Source organism: Panicum virgatum, chromosome 9K (assembly GCF_016808335.1).
Source record: "Panicum virgatum strain AP13 chromosome 9K, P.virgatum_v5, whole genome shotgun sequence".
Classification (NCBI taxonomy): domain Eukaryota; kingdom Viridiplantae; phylum Streptophyta; class Magnoliopsida; order Poales; family Poaceae; genus Panicum; species Panicum virgatum.
In genome coordinates, this window is record NC_053144.1 from 12872507 (window position 1) to 12892118 (window position 19612).

Below are 19612 nucleotides of genomic sequence, written 5' to 3' on the forward strand. Positions count from 1 at the left end.
AAGAGCTGCTTCTCACCAATCTGATCCCAATAGAGAGGAGTCCTGCACTTTCTGCCATACAATGCCTCAAAGGGGGACTTCTTCAGACTGGCCTGATAGCTGTTGTTATATGAAAACTCAGCATATGAAAGGCACTTATCCCAACTAGTACCGTACTGAATGGCACAAGCTCTCAGCATATCTTCCAACACTTGGTTGGTTCTCTCTGTCTGCCCATCTGTCTGAGGGTGATAAGCCATACTGAAACGCAGCTTCGTATCCAGCGAATCATGGAGCTGCTCCCAGAATCGAGAAGTGAACTGAGACCCTCTGTCAGATATGATCTTCTTGGGCACACCATGCAAGCAGACAATCCGAGAGATGTACAACTCTGCAAGTCTAGCACCGGAGTAAGTAGTGTTCACTGGAATGAAGTGAGCAACCTTCGTCAGACGATCCACTACTACCCAAATGGAGTTGTACCCTTTCTGAGTACGAGGCAATCCAACAATGAAGTCCATAGTGATTTCCTCCCATTTCCACTCTGGAATCTTCAAAGGCTGTAACAGACCTGCTGGCCTCTGATGCTCAGCCTTGACACGCTGACAGGTGTCACAAATAGCCACGTACTCTGCCATTGAACGCTTCATCCCATACCACCAGAAACGTTCCTTCAGATCATAATACATCTTCGTGCTGCCCGGATGAATAGAGTAAGCTGTATCATGGGCCTCACTCAGAATCAACTTCCGGAGATCCTTCACATCGGGCACACAGATCCGGTTCTTGTACCACAAAGTACCCTGATCATCCTCTCTGAAATGAGGAGCCTTGCCCTTCTTGAGCAACTCACGGATCTCCTGCAGCTTCTCATCTTCGATCTGATGCTGCCTAATCTCTGTCTCTAGAGTCGGTACTGCCTCAAACGCTGCACTGGAAGTATGATGCAAGAAGCCCAGACTCGACTGCTCGAACTCATCGCATAACTCTGGAGGCATCTGGAAAGCCACGGCCATGTTGACATAGCTTCTCCAGCTCAGAGCATCTGCTACAACATTGGCCTTGCCCGGATGATAGTGAATCTCCAGATCGTAATCCTTGACCAACTCAAGCCATCTTCTCTGCCGCATGTTCAGCTCATTCTGCGTGAAAATGTAATTGAGGCTCTTGTGATCAGTGTAGATATCACACCGCTGCCCATATAAGTAGTGCCTCCAAATCTTCAGAGCATGCACAACTGCGGCTAACTCAAGATCATGAGTAGGATAGTTCAGCTCATGCCGGCGTAGCTGCCGTGAAGCATAAGCAATCACTCTGCCCTCTTGCATCAGAACACACCCAAGACCATCCTTCGTAGCATCACAATATACCGTGAACCTCTTCGTCTGGTCTGGCAGAGTCAGGACTGGCGCCGTAGTCAACCTTTTCTTCAGCTCATCAAAGGCCATCTGACGCTCATCAGTCCACACGAAAGCCACATTTTTCTCCAGCAAAGAAGTCAAAGGCTTCGCGATCTTGGAGAAATTCTCAATGAACCTCCGATAGTATCCAGCTAAGCCCAAGAATGACCTGACTTCCTTTACTGTCTGCGGTGTCTCCCACTCGAGCACATCCTTCACCTTGCTCGGATCAACAGCAATGCCCCCCTGAGAGATAACATGACCGAGGAATGGAACCTCGTCAATCCAGAACTCGCACTTGCTGAACTTGGCATACAGCTGATGCTCTCTCAATCTCTGCAATACGAGTCTCAGATGCTCCTCATGCTCTTCTTCTGTCTTGGAAAAGATCAGAATATCATCAATAAAGATCACCACGAAGACATCCAGATAGTCCATGAAAACCATGTTCATCAAGTGCATGAAGTAAGCCGGGGCATTAGTCAAGCCGAAAGACATGACTGTATACTCATATAGCCCGTACTTGCAAGTGAATGCCGTCTTCGGAATATCACCAGGATGGATCCTCAGCTGAAAATAACCCGAACGAAGATCAATCTTCGAGAATATACGAGCACCTCGAAGCAAATCGAAGAGATCCTCAATACGGGGCAGTGGATGCTTGTTCTTGATAGTAACTGCATTCAGCTCCCGATAATCGACACACATCCTCTTCGAGCCATCCTTCTTATCTACCAGCAATAATGGAAAAGCCCAAGGAGAGAAGCTGCGACGGATATAGCCCTTGGCTAGCCACTCATCAATAGTCTTCTTAACTTCTTCATGCTCTATAGGTGCCATATGGTAGGGCCGCTTTGCAATAGGAGCTGTGCCAGGCAAGAGATCAATACAAAACTCAATGGCGCGTTCAGGCGGCATACCTGGCAGATCATCCAGAAAGACATCCGGGAATTCAGACACCACGCGAATACCGTACGTGGGTCTAGCCTCCGTCTGATGAAGAAATCCAGAAGGCTCTGAAGCACTGACTGTCACCTCTTGGCCATCAGATGCCGATAAGTGAACTGTCCGCTGAGCACAATCAATACGGACTCCCCATCTGGTGAGGGTCTCCATGCCCAGAATCACATCTATCCCCGAGGAGTCAATAACTATCAGGCCAGTGCGGAATTCTACCCCCTTTATGACAATACTAACTCTGGAGCATATAGAACATGTACGTATCTGACCTCCAGGTGAGGTAACTACCATAGCTGTCCTCATACAAGAAACCGGTATACCATGCTGCTCGGCAAATGACTTGGAAATGAAAGAATGAGTTGCACCGGTATCGAAAAGCACTGTAGCGGGGTGGGAGTTGACCATGAACGTACCAATAACCACGTTAGGAGCCTCGGCCGCTGACTCGGCCGTCACGTGGTTCACCCGACCCTGTGCTGGCGCCCTGGGCTGGGCTGGGCGCCCCTGCTGTCCCGCCTGCGCCTTCCGGGGGCAAGTGTTGGCGTAGTGCCCCGGCTGGCCGCAGTGATAGCACACCCGTGCAAGTGTCGAAGCCTGCTGTCCGGTAGGAGCTGCCGGACGTGGAGCCTGGGGTGCTCGCGGGGCTAGTGGAGCAGCACGAGCCGGAGGTGCCGGTAACCTCGGGCCCTGACCTGCCTGCTGCTGCTGTCGAGGCGGGTACTGCTGCGGCCTCTGCTGGTACTGCTGGGGAGGCCGGTACTGAGGCTGCTGGTACTGCTGGGGCGGCTGGAGGCGAGGACGAGTGTTGCTGCCGGAAGCAACGGGGACAATCTTCCTCTTCTTGTCCTCCATCTCCAGGTGCTTGCGCTCAGTGTTGAGCGCGCTGTCAACCAGATGGTTAAAGTCGTCGAAGTGGAGGTTGAGCAGCACGTACTGGAGGTAGTCCTCAAGACCCTCCATGAAGTGCTCCTGCTTCTTGCGGTCATCCGCAACATCGGCAGGGGCGTAGCGAGCAAGCTGCAGAAAGCGATCACGATACTCCGTGACCGACATAGTCCCCTGAAGTGTCAAAGATAGATAGATATCGAAAGATTAACTCGAGATTCACAAGGATAGAACAAGGGGCATTAGCTCAAAAGAAACCACTAAATGATTATATTTAAGATTACCTGCTTCAGTGCAAGGAACTCCTTCTGCTTCATCTTCATAACGCCCGCGGGGACGTTGTGGCTGCGGAACCGCTCTCGGAACTGGAGCCAGGTGAGAGACTCGCGGTCATGAACTGGGTGGGACTCCCACCAGTCCAAAGCTGCCCCTCGCAGCTGTCCTGCTGCGTACAAGACGCGCTCACGATCATCGCACTGGGCGATGTCCAGCTGACGCTCCACTGCACGGAGCCAGTCGTCAGCCTGAAGAGGGTCGGACGTGTGAGAAAACGTCGGCGGGTGACCCCTCAGGAACTCAGCACGCCTATCGCGAGGCTGCGGCGGTGGAGGAGGCGGAGGCTGAGTGTGAGCCTGCTGAAGAGCCTGAACAGTGTTGTTCAGGGTGGCCATCATCTGCATCTGGAGCTGGAAGTACTGCTCCGGAGTCAAAGGCGGAGGCATCGGGATCCCGGTCCCCTGGGTGTTCTGACCCTGGTTGTTCTGCCCCTGCTGGTCAGAACCACGCCTGGTGTTCACCATCTGATTTTGGACAAAAGATTTCACGAGTAAGGATACTGTAGGAATGAATTCAGATGGATATAATAACTCTTTGCGGAAAAAGACTCAGCCATGATAAAGTAGACAGGATAGAGTGGACTGTTTTACCCCCAACGATCTAACTCATTTTATTAATTAGTTAACTTTAGCATAAGAGTGATTTTCTGTAAACAAATTTAAACTACTAAGCTATGCAATCAGTCAAAAATCCAAATCAAACATGTAGCATAATAACAAGCAGACAATTTTCACGACTTAGCCGAGTTTAGCATACGACTCGACTAACACAACGCGTCGCAGAACGTGCTATCGTATTATTATAAAGGGTCACCTAGCTGATACTCATGGTGGTCAGATGACTGATTCAGGCCAAAATCCACGAAAACTATTCTCCAGAGAGAGAAATCAAGGCAAGAAGGGTAAAAGTCAAAGAAGTCAAGGGGTATAATAGTAAAATAGTTTCAGTAGGCAAGGATTGGAGAAAAGAAGTCCTAAAACTCGACCAGTTCTGTCTAGGCTTCGTCCTACAGTCGATACGGCTCTGATACCACTCTGTAACACCCGGTTTATAAAAGAACATAAACCGAGCAATCCTATGCGTGCCAGGATCAAGTCACACGTATATACAACAGAATGAACAGTATATCACAGCACATATCATGAATAAGATATAATAAATCGAAATACGAGTGTTATTCATTACATTAATGACAAAATGTCTGATACAGCGGAAGCGAAGTACAAATACGATAAAAGATCTCTCCGAAGCTGAGCAGGGCGCCACAGGGACGTCGACTGGGAGACGAACACCTAGAAGTCCTCGTAGTCCTGGTAGCGCTGAGCGAACTCCCTCGTGTCGACAGGAACTGAGCAGCAGTAGCGTAGCCAAGAGGAAAAAGTAGAGAAGAGGCAAGAGTGAGTACACAACTTGTACTCACAAGTATAACACAAACTATGAGGCTCTAAGGTTGGCTGACTCAACTGCAATAGCTTTTAAGTTTTGGCAAAATTTTATTAAAGCTATTTACTACAAGTTGATGAATTACCATTAACCCAGTTACATAGTAATTAATCAGAATTAATCATGTTACTACTGAGAACCAAACCAAAACCACTAAGGTAACCCCGAGAGGCACCTCCCTCGTCGGAAGGAGACAACCCCACTAATCAAAAGGAGGATCTGGGCCGCTCATAACCGTGAGCACGGCTAGTATACCAGTTTTACACTCTGCAGAGGTTGCACATCTTTACCCACAAGTCGTGAGCTACGCCAGTTGTTCATCACACTTCCTTAGGTGAGATGACTAGCGTCTCACTACGAGGCCTTTACAAAGAATCTCGTTGGTAGGGAGTAACCGCAAGGTTGGATCGGCGACTATGGAGCTGGTCTAGTGGGCGTCAAGACACGAAGCACAGATGAGGCCACTCAGCATGAGGGCCATAGAAGCTTACCGCCCCTGCCCCGCAGGTAAGTTACTCCAAACCAAAAAGATCTAATTATTACGCCAAGTCTATCCCATTCTAGCATTGTGGTAGCGCTGTTGTCCCAGGTTGTCGCTCTATGAACCGGTCCTTATGGAGAGTAGCCAACCAAGCACTAAGCACCGTGCTGGCCCCCTAAACCATGTTTCTACAAAAACCATATTTTAACGAGACGTGAGCCACTCAAGCACGAAGCACAGAGGGCCACTCCCAGAATTAAGTTCAAGTAAACCATTAATCAAATTAATTAAAAAGGACCAAGTGTGTTATAGCGCAGCAACCTAGCACAACTAAACAAAATGCAACCCAAAGGCATATATAAAGGATATAAAGTGGCTAGGAAAGTCCTTATAGGCATACAGTATTAAAATGCAGTATGAAATTGTAATTAAAGGTGATAGGTTGTTCATGTTATACTTGCCTTCCTCGTACTGCTCCTGCTGCTGCTCAAAGTGCTCGGAAGACGGCTGCTCCGGGTACTGGTACTGGGGCTCCTCTGGTAACTCAGCGTCTACTCACGAACACATGGCCAAAACAATGCACAACAATAAGCATACAAGCAAACACTAGCAAAAACTAAGAAACAGTACATCAATACATAAAAACAGCAAGAAAAACTAAGCTAAAACTATTCTACGCGTTACAACGATCGCGTGGATATAAAGAACGCCTAAATCGGAGCTAAAACGCATTTTCTAGGCTAAAAACAAGTTCTAGGGGCTAAACTGCGAGAAAACTAAGGTTCCAGGGGGTTTTCTGCAAAAACCGAGGGTCTAAACGTAATTAAACTAAAGCTTCAGGGTCTAACTCGCAAAAAGACAGGGGCTGGACGGTGGGTTCAATTTCTAGGAAGGTCAGGGGGGTCCTTGCAAAGTTTCGGGCATATCTGCAATTACTTTTGAACAACAAAGGAGTGCGGGTTGATTTGGCTAAAATCCGAGGGCTCTTTAACAAAAGGTGCAGGCCGAAGGGGTATGCTTAGATCTGGATCGCCGGATCTGGATCCGAGGGCTAGGAATAGATCGGTGCGGGATCTAATCTAGGCCGTGGACATCGAAACGGACGGCTCAGAAGGGTTGGGGGTGAGGGCGGCGGCGCTGGGTCGCCGGGGTTCGTTTTCCGCGGCGGCGCGCGGCAGGGTCCGCCGGAGTTCGCTCTAATCCGGCACTCCGGGGGTTAATTTGCTGTGGGGAAGGGCCGGGGAGCACAAATGCGGCACGGGTGATACACTGGGATCCCGAACGCGGGCCAGGGATGGCCGGGCTAGGGCAAACGGCGGTGAGGCGGTTCGGCGGGACATGGCATCGCCGACGATGGCGGTCTAGAGGGTCCCAAGGGCTACAGCTAGCGCCAAGAGGTCCAGAGCAGGTTCGCGAAGCTCACCGGGCTGTGTATTGAAGGAGGTGGCCGGCATAGGGCGTTCGGCGGCGACGTCCGACGGTGGCGCACCAGTGGAGCTCGCGGAGGGAGGTCGAATCGGGGTCGGTGTGGATCGCAGCAGGCCCGGGGAAGCTCCTGGCGGTCCTGTGCAAAGATTATGGGGGTAAGGGGGGGCTCTGGGTCGCCGGCGGCGGAGAATTTGGGCGGCGGAGTTTACCTGCGGCGGCGCAAAGCTCTCCTGTCGGCGGAGCAGAGCAGGGGCGGCGCTAGGGTTAGGGTGAGGGGATGTTGGGGGTCGCGGGGCGCTACTTATAGGGCGGCGGGGAACCTAGGCATGCGTGCTAAGGACGCGGCGCAGCACGGGGATCACGGCGGGAAGGTCGGGGTCCGTTGGCGCAGCGGAGGGGAAAGGGGAAGGTGACGAGGCTGCTAGGTGGGGCAGGCTTGTCAGCGGGGCGCGGGTGAGCGCGGGACGCTGAGCGGGTGAGCGCGATGCTGGGCCAGCGAGCGGGAGAAGCAGGCCGGGCCGGTGTTTGGCGAGACATGGGCCAGGCTGAGGTGAGGTGGAGTGGGCCCGTGGCATGGGGTGTACGCAGCGGGTAGGGCCGGATTCTGGGTTTGGGCTGGGTTGAGGGTCTTGGGTTGGGTTTCTATTCTTCTCCTTTTCCTTCTCTTTTCTATTTCTTTTTCTATTCTTAATTCAAACAAGTTTGAATTCAAATGCAAATTTGAATTCAAACCACACTCAATTTAAAGTATACACCAGCATGAATGCACAACAAAATTTAAACCTATGATAAAATTTTAATTACTTATAGAACAAAAAATTTAGATTAAATGCAAGTCTAACACAATAAACCTTAGAAATTTAAATAAAGCCAATTAAATTTATTATTAAATGCTGAAATTTAAATTAGGGTGTTACACCTCATCGCTTCGATCGCCTTGATCTTGGCTGGGTTTGCCTTGATGCCTTGATGTGAGACCAGGAAACCCAGTAGCTTCCATGCCGAGACGCCGAACACGCACTTCTCGGGATTCAGCTTCGTGCGCGTGGTGCGCAGTCGGTCGAAGACGAGGGTCAGATCCTCAACTAGAGTTGACCCTATCTTAGTTTTGACTACGATGTCATCGACATACACCTCAACTATATCTCTAATTAGATTACAGAAGGTTTTGTTCATAGCTCGTACAAACGTGGGTAAGGTATTCCACAGACCATATGGCATGACAATATAACAATAAAGTTCATCCACTGTTACAAAAGTAGTATGCTTCCTATCCTCACTAGACATTTGTATCGGGTGGAAACCAGAGTAAGCATCTAGAAAAGACAAAAGGTCACACCCGGAGGTGGAGTCCACGATCTGATCGATACATGGAAGAGAATAGGGGTCTCTGGGACATGCCTTGTTGAGGCTGGTGTAGTAGATGCACATCCGAAGCTTCCCGTTGGCCTTCGGGATGACGACCGGATTGGCCAACCACTCGGGGTGGTGGACCTCCTCAATGAAGCCAGCAAGTAGCAGCTTGCGGACCTCTTCACGGATGAAGTTATGCCGCTCCACAGACTGCTTCCGAGGTTTCTGGCGCACCGGCTTGGCGTCGGGATAGATCCTCAGATGGTGCTCGATCACTTCCCTGGGGATCCCGGGCATCTGTGACGGTTCCCAGGAGAACACGTCCACATTAGCATGGAGGAAAGCGACGAGCGTGTCTTCCTATTTGTCCTCCAGGTTCCCAGCGATGCGGGTGGTTCGGGAGTAGTCAGCTCTGATCTGGACGGTCTTCACAAGGACATTGTCCGGGTCGGACGGCTGAACCCTAGGTGTTCTGGCAGGCACCTTGGCTCGCGAGGTGGATGGGGCATCCTCCTCGGAACACGCAGACTCTGCCGCCAGAGCATGCAGTCTCTCAACTGCAGCGACGGCAGCGGTGCGATCTCTCCGCACGGTGAGGACACTGGCAGGGGAAGGCATCTTCAGGACCAAGTACCCGTAATGGGCAATGGCCATGAAGCGGTAGAGAGCCGGCCTGCAATGATGGCATTGAACGGGAGGTTCACCTCCGCAACATCGAACTAGATGCTCTCTGTGCAGAAGTTCTCCTCGGTCTTGAACGTGACCGGCAGAGTGATGCTCCCCAGAGGGAACACCGGATGTGGGCCCACTCCGGAGAATGGGCGAGAGGGAGTCAGCTTGGACTCCGGGATCTGCAGCTGCTTGAACACTGCATAGCTGATGATGTTGAGGCCAGCCCCACCGTCGATCAGCACGTGGTAGAGCCTGATGTTGGCTATGACAGGGGCGGTGACTAGAGGTAGTACACCAGCCCCGGCCATGTTCTTCGGGCAGTCAGATGGCCCGAAGGAGATGGTGGTGTTCCTCCACCTGTGGTACGGCGCCGCCTTCGGGACCCCCGGGTTTGCCGAAAGGACTTCTCGGCGAAGGGTCTTCACGTCCCGCTGGGAGACAAGCTCCCAGCTTCCGCCGTACATTACGTACAGCTTCTTGCGGCGCTCCTCGTTGTCGGAGTCGGAGTTGATGTGGCGGTAAACGCCCTTCAGCTCCCGAGCGGGGGATTGGTACCCCAGCTCCTTCCCCCCGGCAGCGGTCTCACTGTCGGAAGATTTCTCCTTGCCAAACCGCTGGCGAGGAGGGGGTGAGCCGTCCTTGGAGGGCTGCTCACGCCGCCCACTGACCCGCTTCGCGAGTTTCTGGATCTTGCGGCAGTCAGCAGCGCTGTGGCGAGCGGTGGGATGCACTGGGCATGAACCACCACTTCCGCCCTGCAGGCGCGGGCGCTTGTCGTTCGCATTCTGGCCCCCAGTTGCAGCTGGTGCTACTGCCGCAGCAACTGGGGTTCCAGCCTGGGATCCCCCGCGACCGCGGTTCTTGTTCTTCTTCTTCTTGCCACCGCCCTGAACGGTGCCTCCGGAGCCACCAGCCTCGGCGACTCCGTCTTGGGGGGCTGAGTGCCATGCGCGGCCCTCAGTGGCCCTGGCACACTTGGCAGCCAGAGAAAAAAGCGTGGTCACACTTTCCACCTCGTGCGTCGCCAGTTTCTCGAGCATCTTCTCATCACGTACCCCCTGACGAAAAGCAGTAATGATAGATGCATCAGAGATACGAGGAATGGTACCTCGTACCTTGGTGAAGCACGAGATGAATGCCCGGAGCGTCTCTCCGGGTTTCTGCCTCACGGCATGGAGGTGAGCCTCCACACCATGCTGCCGGTATGCATTGGCGAAGTTCGCAGTGAACCTCGCACAGAGATCCTCCCAGGACTAAATCGTCCCAGGAGTGAGGTTCATGAGCCAAGTGCGGGCTGGCCCAGTCAAGGCTACATGAAAGTAGCTCACCATGATAGCGTCGTTGCCACCAGCTGCTGTGATGGCGGTGACGTACACCTGCAGGAATTCCGACGGATTAGTGGTATCATCGTACTTCTCCGGCAGGTGCAGGCCATAGCGCGGAGATGATCCGCGAGCACGGCACAGCCCACCCCAGCAATCGGGGCAGGCGCTGGTGCCCGGGCTTTTCCCGGAAGCTTGGGTGCCACTGCATCCAAGTCGGCGTTGAGATTGCGGCCCTCGATGTTGAGGCGGTGTTCTCGCGCCCTTTCCAGGGAGACGCAGGCGTCCTCACCCGCACGCCTGCGGTTGAGCTCCGCCCGCAGCTCTTCTGTTCACGCACCGCTCACAGTGGGGGAGTGCACGGATGCCGACGCACCGCCCTGGCGTCGGTGGTAGGGTACCACCGCATTGCCGGGAGGAGGCCGTTGCCCAGTCCTTGCAGAGCTAGGGGAGGCCTGAGCTAGGTGGAGGAGACGGTCAACATCGTCCCGCCACTGCCTCAGAGCGTCTGGTGAAGCTGTAGCAGCCGGAGGGTTGCGGAGCAACTCCCTAGCTGCCGCCAGCGCCACGCCGCTCGTAGCTTGTGAGGGAGCCTTTGACGGGCGCCCTGACACTCGCTGACGTGCAGCGTGTGCCACTGCGGACGGTGGCTGCTCCACGGGCATGGTTGCCCCTGGCGCAGGAAGGCGAGAGGCGCATGGCGCGGATGATGCCACACCCTCCGCCATCTCCACGGCATCGTCGTGGTGGGAGTGCTCCACCACACAAACCATGGAGACAAGGAAGAGATGAACTAAAACTCGCTAGCACCCCTACCTGGCACGCCAAATGTCGTGGTGTGCAAACCCACAACCGGGTGGCGGAATGCACTCGCCTAAGCCCTAAGGGAGTATGAATTCGAGGGGTAGCTAGGCTTAGTTCGATCTCGATCTAGAACACGATGAACACGAGGGTTTAGAGTGGTTCGGGTCGCCGAAGCGTAATACCCTATGTCCACTGTGTGATGTATTACTTGTGCTCCCAAGAGATTGAGAGCAAGTGTGTGTGTTTGATGCCGGAGAGTGTGGAGAGAGTTGTCCCTATTCTAGCGAGCGCCTCCCTTTTATATCTCAAGGGAGATGCGTACATGGCCGTTGGGTCCCCGACATGTGGGCCCAACAATGTAGTGTAAAATAACATACTGTACAGAGCCTTATGGCGCTGCAGGTGACGGAGATCTTATTCCAGGATTTCCCTGGTTTGTCCGCGGGAATCTTACGACCAGCGCGCCTTGCCCTATCTTGTCGAAATGGCTCCAGGCATAGCTTGGCGTAGCCTGCCGCGTAGCTGTACTGGCGGTGTAGCTTGTGGCTTAGGCAACATGATGGAAAGGGTCGTGCCGTCATATCCATTTAATGCGGCAAGGCGTGCTCTGCGCGGGCGCGGCGCCTGCGGCTGCACTGTGTTCCTCGGTAATGTGCGGTGTACAGTGAGGCCTGTCAAAGGCTGCCCCGCGTTCCGCGGCATCAGAGCACGCCTCAACCACCCGCATTGAATGCGGTGGTGGGCGAGTCTTCCAGCAGAAGACTCGCTCCTACGCCCGCGCCAGCGGGACACGTGGCACCCCCGGACCCCGCCCCTGTGGTATTTCGGTTCCAAGTGCATGGGGGGTCCGGTCGGACGCCAGGAGGTCCCGGACCCTACAGGGGGTCCGAGCCCTCAGCTATCAGCGCGGAGCTTCCCTTCCTCGGGGACACGTGGCGTCTCCAGACCGTTTCCCGAGCGGAGAACGGGTCCGGGGCCGTTGGCCCGGTGAGGTAAGTTCCGGACCCCAAGGGTCCGGCTGCTCCGTCCTTTAGGGCGTAGTTACTGATGACTATGTGAGTTCTGTCTTGCCGCAGTAGAAGTGGGTACCCCTGCTACAGGGTACCGACATGCTTGATCACCTTTGAGCGGTTGGTGGGCTGGTGGATGAATGGTCCAGTGGGTCGTGTCGTCCGAATGGCTCGTACCAGCTGGCATGTGATTTGGGAAGAATAGACGCCCCTGGCGATTTTACTCTACTATTCCGGTTGTAAAAAAACAAAGGTATAGCCCAGCCACACAAAACAGCCCAAATCACAAGGCCACAACTTCGACTACTAATTTTCTTTCCAAAAAATAACTTTGAACAACTGCTGTTTATCATAATACAATTACACATCTCTCGTATTACATTGCCGGTTATTAATTAACTATATAAAAAGAACAAAATTTCAGTCAGCATTGTCGCCATCACGTATTCAGTGAGCGTAATGTTGCCGATGAGCTTTGGGTTTCGGGATCTGAGCCAGTTCGGCACCTTGTTCGAGAAGATGGTTGTAGGAAAGTGGGACGATGGTGAGCCTCAACACAAGCAAGAGCAGTGGAGGGATCAAGAAGAACAATATGCTACCCTCCGATAGCAATCTACAGACTGCAAAGAAGATTATTTTCAAACTGACAGCATCACCAATATATTTAACATAAAGTATAGCAAAAGCATATTCTTATAAGAGTACTCCTTTTAAAGACAAATTTGCAAGCACCAATTTTCGTACACCGCATGCAGGAAGCAATTTGCAATTGGAGTTCAAAAAAGTGCGGCCACGCAACCTAATTAAGATGGCACCTTGTGTTAGTATAGTGCGTATTATATGTACAATTAGGAACTCAATTACGTGTTGCCGAAAAAAAAGTACATGTGTAGTGTGTTTTTTTTAGGAGAACACCAGGGGAGACGATGAGTCCCCACCTGAATAAACTTCCATTGATACCGGCAAGCCGGTGAAGGAAGGTGCATGGCACCAAGTACATGCGTGACCTTGGAAGGTCAAGAGAGTACAAAAGAGGAGAAGAGGAGATTACAAGAAGCATAGATACATCATATTGTTACTCCTAATAGCTATGACAAAGCATGTTGTTGTTCGCCGACCAATGATATTTCCAAGAGACTTCAATTCGACAATATCCATTCCACAGGCAACTGTAAAGCACCGAGTTGAAGTAACAGACGACAGTTGTGAATCATCATCTTTGAAGCACATTCAGGATCCAATCGACGCCCTCCAACGCCCTTTAAGGGGAGGAAGCCTCAGAGGAGGGAGGGCCGGTGATAGGAGAACGAGGAGATCCAAGAGAGGGGATCATGGTCTCGCTAACCCGGCATTTGATGAGACGATGGAATCAAGGATCCTGGATGGTGTGACGAAGGACCTTGGCAGCAACCACTTGTCAGCTAGCAGCTCGTGCAAATATCATGGGAAAGAGCTCAATCACTGTTGGTGGGTTTTGGTTGGGAGGTAGATGATTTCTAAGCTGTGAGGGGATCTCCAAAAGCGACGCCTTCAGCAAGGTAACGACATTAGAGATGCCGCCATCGCCCACCCAGAACAGGTTGGGTTTTCACCTAGAGATCCAAACGTAGCACGGATGCAAGGAGTTCTTGGACGACACCTCCAACGAGGAAGATGACGCACGAGGGCGCCATTGCCATCAGCACCGGCAATGAGCCGAGTAGGTTTTCAGTTTTCACCTAGAGAGCTCCAGGACAGTCATGTACCTTGCTACCACCAAGAAGACACCGGCGAACCAGATGCAGCACCCTACACGGCTGGTGTGAGTGTGGCCATTGCACCCTGCTGAGTGAGCCCTCAATAGCTCGCGCGAGCAGCAGAGCGCCACCACCGGCCGCCACAAAGCCGCCCCAGAACGAAGCCAGCATGGTGTCGCGGCGCCATGGAGGGATGGCGGTCGTGGCGGCGTGGAGGGCGGTGACCGCAGCGGACCTCCCTAATGATGGCAGATCAGACCCCCGGGAAGCCGGATCCGGCCATAGGGGGCAGCACGAAGAGGAGGTCCGGAGGTCCACCGCTCACCGAAGTAGCCGTGGAAGAGTGGGTACCAGGTGCTCCTGCACGTGGCCGCGCGGCGTGGTGCAACAGCGCCCGCCGAGCCCGCACAGGCCCCACAAGCCCGTGCTGGTCGCGCCACGCGCCTGTGTTCGGCCGCAGACGGCCGGAGCCGCGCCGAGGCACGCCTCCGCAGCCGGGCGAAGCGGCGCCCCAGCCTTCGGCACCGCCGCAGGCAGGCTGAGCCGCGTGCCTGACGCACGGGCCACCCGCAGACGTGAGAGAACGCCGCCCCCAGCACGCCAGAGGCTCGGGGGACGCAGATCTGGTGGCCGTGGTGGTGGATCCGACCGGTCCCTGGCCGGATCTGGTCGCAGACAGCCGGAGCCAGCTGTCGTCGCCATGGCCAGGGCATCCCCCAGAGAGAGGGCGAGATGGGGAGAGGAAGGAGGAGGAGGGGAGGAGGGAAGGAGGTTTGTGGAGCCCCGCCGCCACCTTCCTTGCGGCCACGCGGACTTCCTGCAGCCACTCAGGTGACGGCGAGGGAGGGAGGCGGCGCTGGAGGGGCGGCGGCGCCGGGAGCGGGGTTTCCGCCCGAGCCGCCCCGAGGAGCGACGGGGGGAGAAAAGACTCCCTCGATCGGCTTGTATATGATCACATGTGTAGTGTGTTATCTGCTGACTGCCTAATTCTATGGGTAGGTGCACCCACAGACCAGTTGTACGACCGTCATCGTTAAACAGTTACCGACCAGGAACGAGCTCCAGCAGTACGCAGTTGACTCTCCCAGTGTTAATTAATTAACGATGGGATTATCTTAATAAAGAAAATACACGTAATTGCCTTGTTTAGTCGGCCGATTGGTTTAGCCTCCCGCGGCTGCTGCGTCGCCCACGGCATCAGTCCAAAACTCCAAACCAGCGGCCACCGAAACCCCCTTGCGCCACGTAGCCGGTGGCCCCACGGGCCCACTCGCTCCCGCGAGCACCTGGGCCCCGGGCAGGGTGGGCCACGGGTGCCAGCGCCCTGTCGGGCGGGGGGGAGGGGGGGGCGCGTGCCGCGCCCGGGCTCGAGGGAGTACGGAGCCGTACGGGGAAGGGAGGCGCGCGTGGCCTCCCTGCTGCCGGCTCGTGGCCGCCACGGCCCTGCCCGGGATGCCCCTCTGCGTGCGTCACTCCTCTGGGCGCGGAGAGTGCCAGGCTCAACACCGGAAGTACAGGCCGGGCAAAGCTCGAGCTGACGATGCATCAAGATCCGCGCTTTGAATCTTTGATCTCTTTTTTCTGGCGCCAAGTTGGCGACTGCAGGCGGAACCGAGGCGACCTCGCGTCTCCACCGGCGAGACCGGTGGTCCCCTTCGATTCTGGTGGGCGTTTGGCCTGCCGGAAGAGTGGGGACCCCGGATTGCGCGGTGGTGTAAATAGTCCTAGTAGTTCTAGGTCCAGTTTCCTGTGCGCCATCATTATCGCGGGGAAGACGATGGTGTGGGGAATAAGGTGGTTCCTGCTCCTTCTCCATCCATTCGGTGTTGTTCCTGTTGCTGGCGGGGAGCTGGTGAACCTTTTGTCTCGCGGATCTGGGCAACTGGAGCCTGCGTGTTTGTTCCTCGTCTCCAGCTCGGGTACTGTGGTCTTTCTTCGACCTTGGTACCGTGTCGGAGGTGAGTTCTTTTGTTTCCTCCTCAGAGGGCAAGCTGTGGGTTTTGTGGAGGTTGGGTGGCCGGATCGGGCTCGGATTCACCTCGCTGGCGGCGGCCGTCGATGGCGAGCGCGGATCCGGGGGTTGCAGAGGTCGGGGCGTGTCCCCGGTCGATGGGCTACAGCCGACGGCGACTTCTGCTGCGACTCCTTCAAAAGCCAGGGTGCGATGGGGCCTCGGCAGCTCACGGTGAAGATCGGCTTCTTCCTCGACGGCGATAGCTGGCGACGACGAGGTCGGCGGCAGGGGTTTCACGAAGGTTCCAGGGGCTTCTTTGCAATTTCTCTTTTGGTTAGGGTCCTTTGTGAAGTTTGGCTGTATCAGCTTCCTCTGTATCCTGTACATACATCTCTGTATGCGTACGAGTACTTGTACGTTTTCCTTATCTAAGAATACAAATACGTATTATCAAAAAAAAAAAGTTGACGTGCCAGCAAGTACAAGTGTACAACCGACATGCGTGGCCATTTTGGGCATCTTTAGTTTCTGAATTTTTTTTTTTTTGGGGTATACAATAAGCTGCATGGTGTCATCTATCTTGGAGCTGTCTCGTGGGTTCCTCCTATAAAACCCTTTGCCCAAGCTCATCTCGACACACTGCAAGTCCGCACGACCACACCCATAGGCAAAACACAACACCTCCAAATAACGGTTCAGCTCGAGCTGAAATGCCTTCACAAACACCAAGAGTAGCAGTAGTGTTCGTCCTCACTCTCCTCGTGCTCGCGTCCTCCTCGCTGGCCGTCGCGGCCGCTGCGCAAGCCGAGCCCGAAGCGGCGGCACCGCCGGCCCACGGCGTGTGCGGCGGCGGCGGCGCGGACGCGGGCGGGGGATGCCACAGCGTCCCCAGGGCGCTGCGGCTGAAGCTGATCGCCATCCCGGCGATCCTCCTCGCCAGCACGGTCGGCGTGAGCCTGCCGCTCGCCTCCCGCTCCGTGCCGGCGCTCCGCCCCGACGGCGACCTCTTCGCCGTCGTCAAGGCCTTCGCGTCGGGGGTCATCCTCGGCACGGGCTACATGCACGTGCTCCCGGACTCCTTCAACGACCTCACCTCGCCCTGCCTGCCGCGGAGGCCCTGGGCGGAGTTCCCCTTCACGGCGTTCGTCGCCATGCTCGCCGCCGTGCTCACGCTCATGGTGGACTCGCTCATGCTCACGTTCCACAGCCGGGGCAAGGCCAGCGCCGCGGTCGCGCACCACCACGGCCGCCATGGCAGCCCTCCTCCGCAGGAGCTCGTGAACCGCCATGGTTACGGGCATCTGGACGACATGAGTGAGCCGGCGGCGAGCTCGGAGGACGACGTGGAGGCTGGCAGAACGCAGCTGCTCAGGAACCGCGTCATTGTTCAGGTAATAATCGCTCGCATCACGTCTCACACAGCAGATATTATTGGAAGCTCTGCTGGCTGTTCGTTGCTGTTCATCATCGTCGATCCACCGCACCTCGATCGATCCGCAGGTTCTGGAGATGGGCATCGTGGTGCACTCGGTGGTGATCGGCCTCGGGATGGGCGCGTCGCAGAACGTGTGCACGATCCGGCCGCTGGTGGCGGCGCTCTGCTTCCACCAGCTGTTCGAGGGGATGGGGCTCGGCGGCTGCATCCTGCAGGCGGAGTACGGCGCCCGGACGAGGTCGGTGCTGGTCTTCTTCTTCTCGACGACGACGCCGCTCGGGATCGCGCTGGGGCTCGCGCTCACCAGGGTGTACAGCGACAGCAGCCCGACGGCGCTGGTCGTGGTCGGCCTGCTCAACGCGGCGTCGGCGGGGCTGCTCCACTACATGGCGCTCGTGGACCTCCTCGCCGCCGACTTCATGGGGCCCAGGCTGCAGGGAAGCGTCAGGCTCCAGCTCGTCTGCTTCCTCGCCGTCCTCCTCGGCGCCGGCGGCATGTCCGTCATGGCCAAGTGGGCGTGATGTGTCCGTCGGAGACGAGCAGACAGTAACACGGCAATTACGTTAGGTACAGGTACTTGTACGTGTGTATATATATATATATGCTCATGCATGCTGTATGTGCTCCCGCCTCCTGCTATCAATTTTACCTTCTCTGACGCGGTAGCGGATTTGAGGTGTGAATATTAGAAGTAGTAGTACTGTACTGTGTTGGAAGATGATCTACTTGTAAAGTGTAAATTTGTGCGATATGAATAAGATACCAAAAGCCATGTACAGAATGAAGCAGATGTCCTGGTATTGGACTTTTTTTTTTTTTGATCAACCTGGTATTGGACTATTGGTTGAAATGGTAGACAACATTAAGACATGTAGGCCGCTATTTTACCGCTTCGGGTCGGTCCGTGGGCAAACAGCCCAAATAGAACGTGTCCGGTACTGGGCCTGTGATGGACTAGTTCGGAAATTGGGACAACTGACGGCCACATTTCTAGAACCTACCTAGCAATAGCAGTAGAAGGAAAAAGTTCTCTCTACCTTCCTCTCCCTCAACTATCGTAAAAGTACATTTTTCCTCCATCAACTATAAAATCGGATATAATTGCTCCCTCGTCTTTTTAAAACAAACTATTGCGATAGTTGGAGGAGGAAAAACATTTCACTTGCGGCGCTACTTTTTGAGTTTTTCACTGTAGCCTGGTGCCTGCAGGAGCTGTTGCCTACAATTTGGCTTCAAACTACACAAAAAGCAGCTGGGTCGGCCCATGAGTAAAGGGCCCATATAGCGAGTTTGGGCTGACACCAGGCCGGGTGTGTGTGTAGTGGTCACTGTCTCTAAAAATGAAAAACATATTTTGGTTTATGTGTATAGCTTTTGATCAATAATTACGCTAGTTATGTACTCCCTCCCCTCACTTTTATAAGACGCAAATGCATATCAAGAATCAAACTTTGCTATCTTTAATCAATAATTTGACTATTAATTTTTTATAATATAAACTTTATATGATTGATTGGTAAAATATATATTTTACCGTGAACATAAGTTTATAACCATAATTGATATATTAATATATGATAAATGAATACTCAAAGTGTTATTTGGAAAACCATGTAATGTTATGCTATCCCTTACAAAATTGGAAGGAGGGAGTATAAGCTTTTGTGATACAAATTTGATGTTGTTTCGTTTGTGTTCAAGTAATACTTAGAGCAGCAGCAGCGTATAGACTATTAGGTAGGTAGTGCTAGGATTGGACACGTCACCCAGGTGCTCCAGAAAACAAAACTCTCCAGCGTATGGTCCTACGTCAATAAAGCTTGGAGCAGCTGCTGAACCTCTTTTTATGTAACAGCTACTTGCAACAGTCACTAAAAAATGATTATTCTATTTGGAGCACCGGATGCAAAATCAAGTACCACTAAGGTGGTGCTCTAGAGCACCCACGTCTCCCGCGTATAGCAGAGAGGAATCTTGTCTGGTGGCTTGGGAGCACCCTCAAAATTGTTATGCTAGAGCTGCTCTTACCTATTGCTAAAAGCATATATATGACACATGATATACTAACAGAGCAATGGTAGGTTAATAAGAACGAGAACTGAAACAAAATATGGTTTTGAGGATCACCTCTCCGCCGTCCTTAGAAAGTTGATGCAAAATAAGAGGCCACGCACGATGACGATAAAGACTCGGTGGCTGGGGAGCGGCAGGGGCAATCATGCACGGCGTAAAGTTTTCCTCCGTGTTCTTTTCATTCCTCGGTAGTCTTGTTTTCAAAAAATCCTCGGTAGTCAAAGTCGTCGCCCGACAAATCTGTCGACCCCGGTCTGTCTGCTAGTGCTTGTTTTGTCCTCCACTTCAATTATAAGGAGTTTTCATAGAGAATTTTATGCCATTAAATATTATCATTTTTA

At 53.7% G+C, this 19612-nt stretch overlaps 1 protein-coding gene across 1 annotated transcript; it reads left to right on the plus strand.

Annotated features, from left to right (window-relative positions):
* Positions 1-16419: 16419 nt before the first annotated feature.
* LOC120650138 (fe(2+) transport protein 2-like) lies at positions 16420-17986 on the plus strand. Its single transcript, XM_039927162.1, has 2 exons — positions 16420-17154; positions 17264-17986. The coding sequence occupies exons 1-2, from the start codon at positions 16474-16476 to the stop codon at positions 17717-17719; spliced, it is 1137 nt and encodes a 378-aa protein (XP_039783096.1). The 5' UTR covers positions 16420-16473; the 3' UTR covers positions 17720-17986.
* The last annotated feature ends 1626 nt before the right edge of the window (positions 17987-19612 follow it).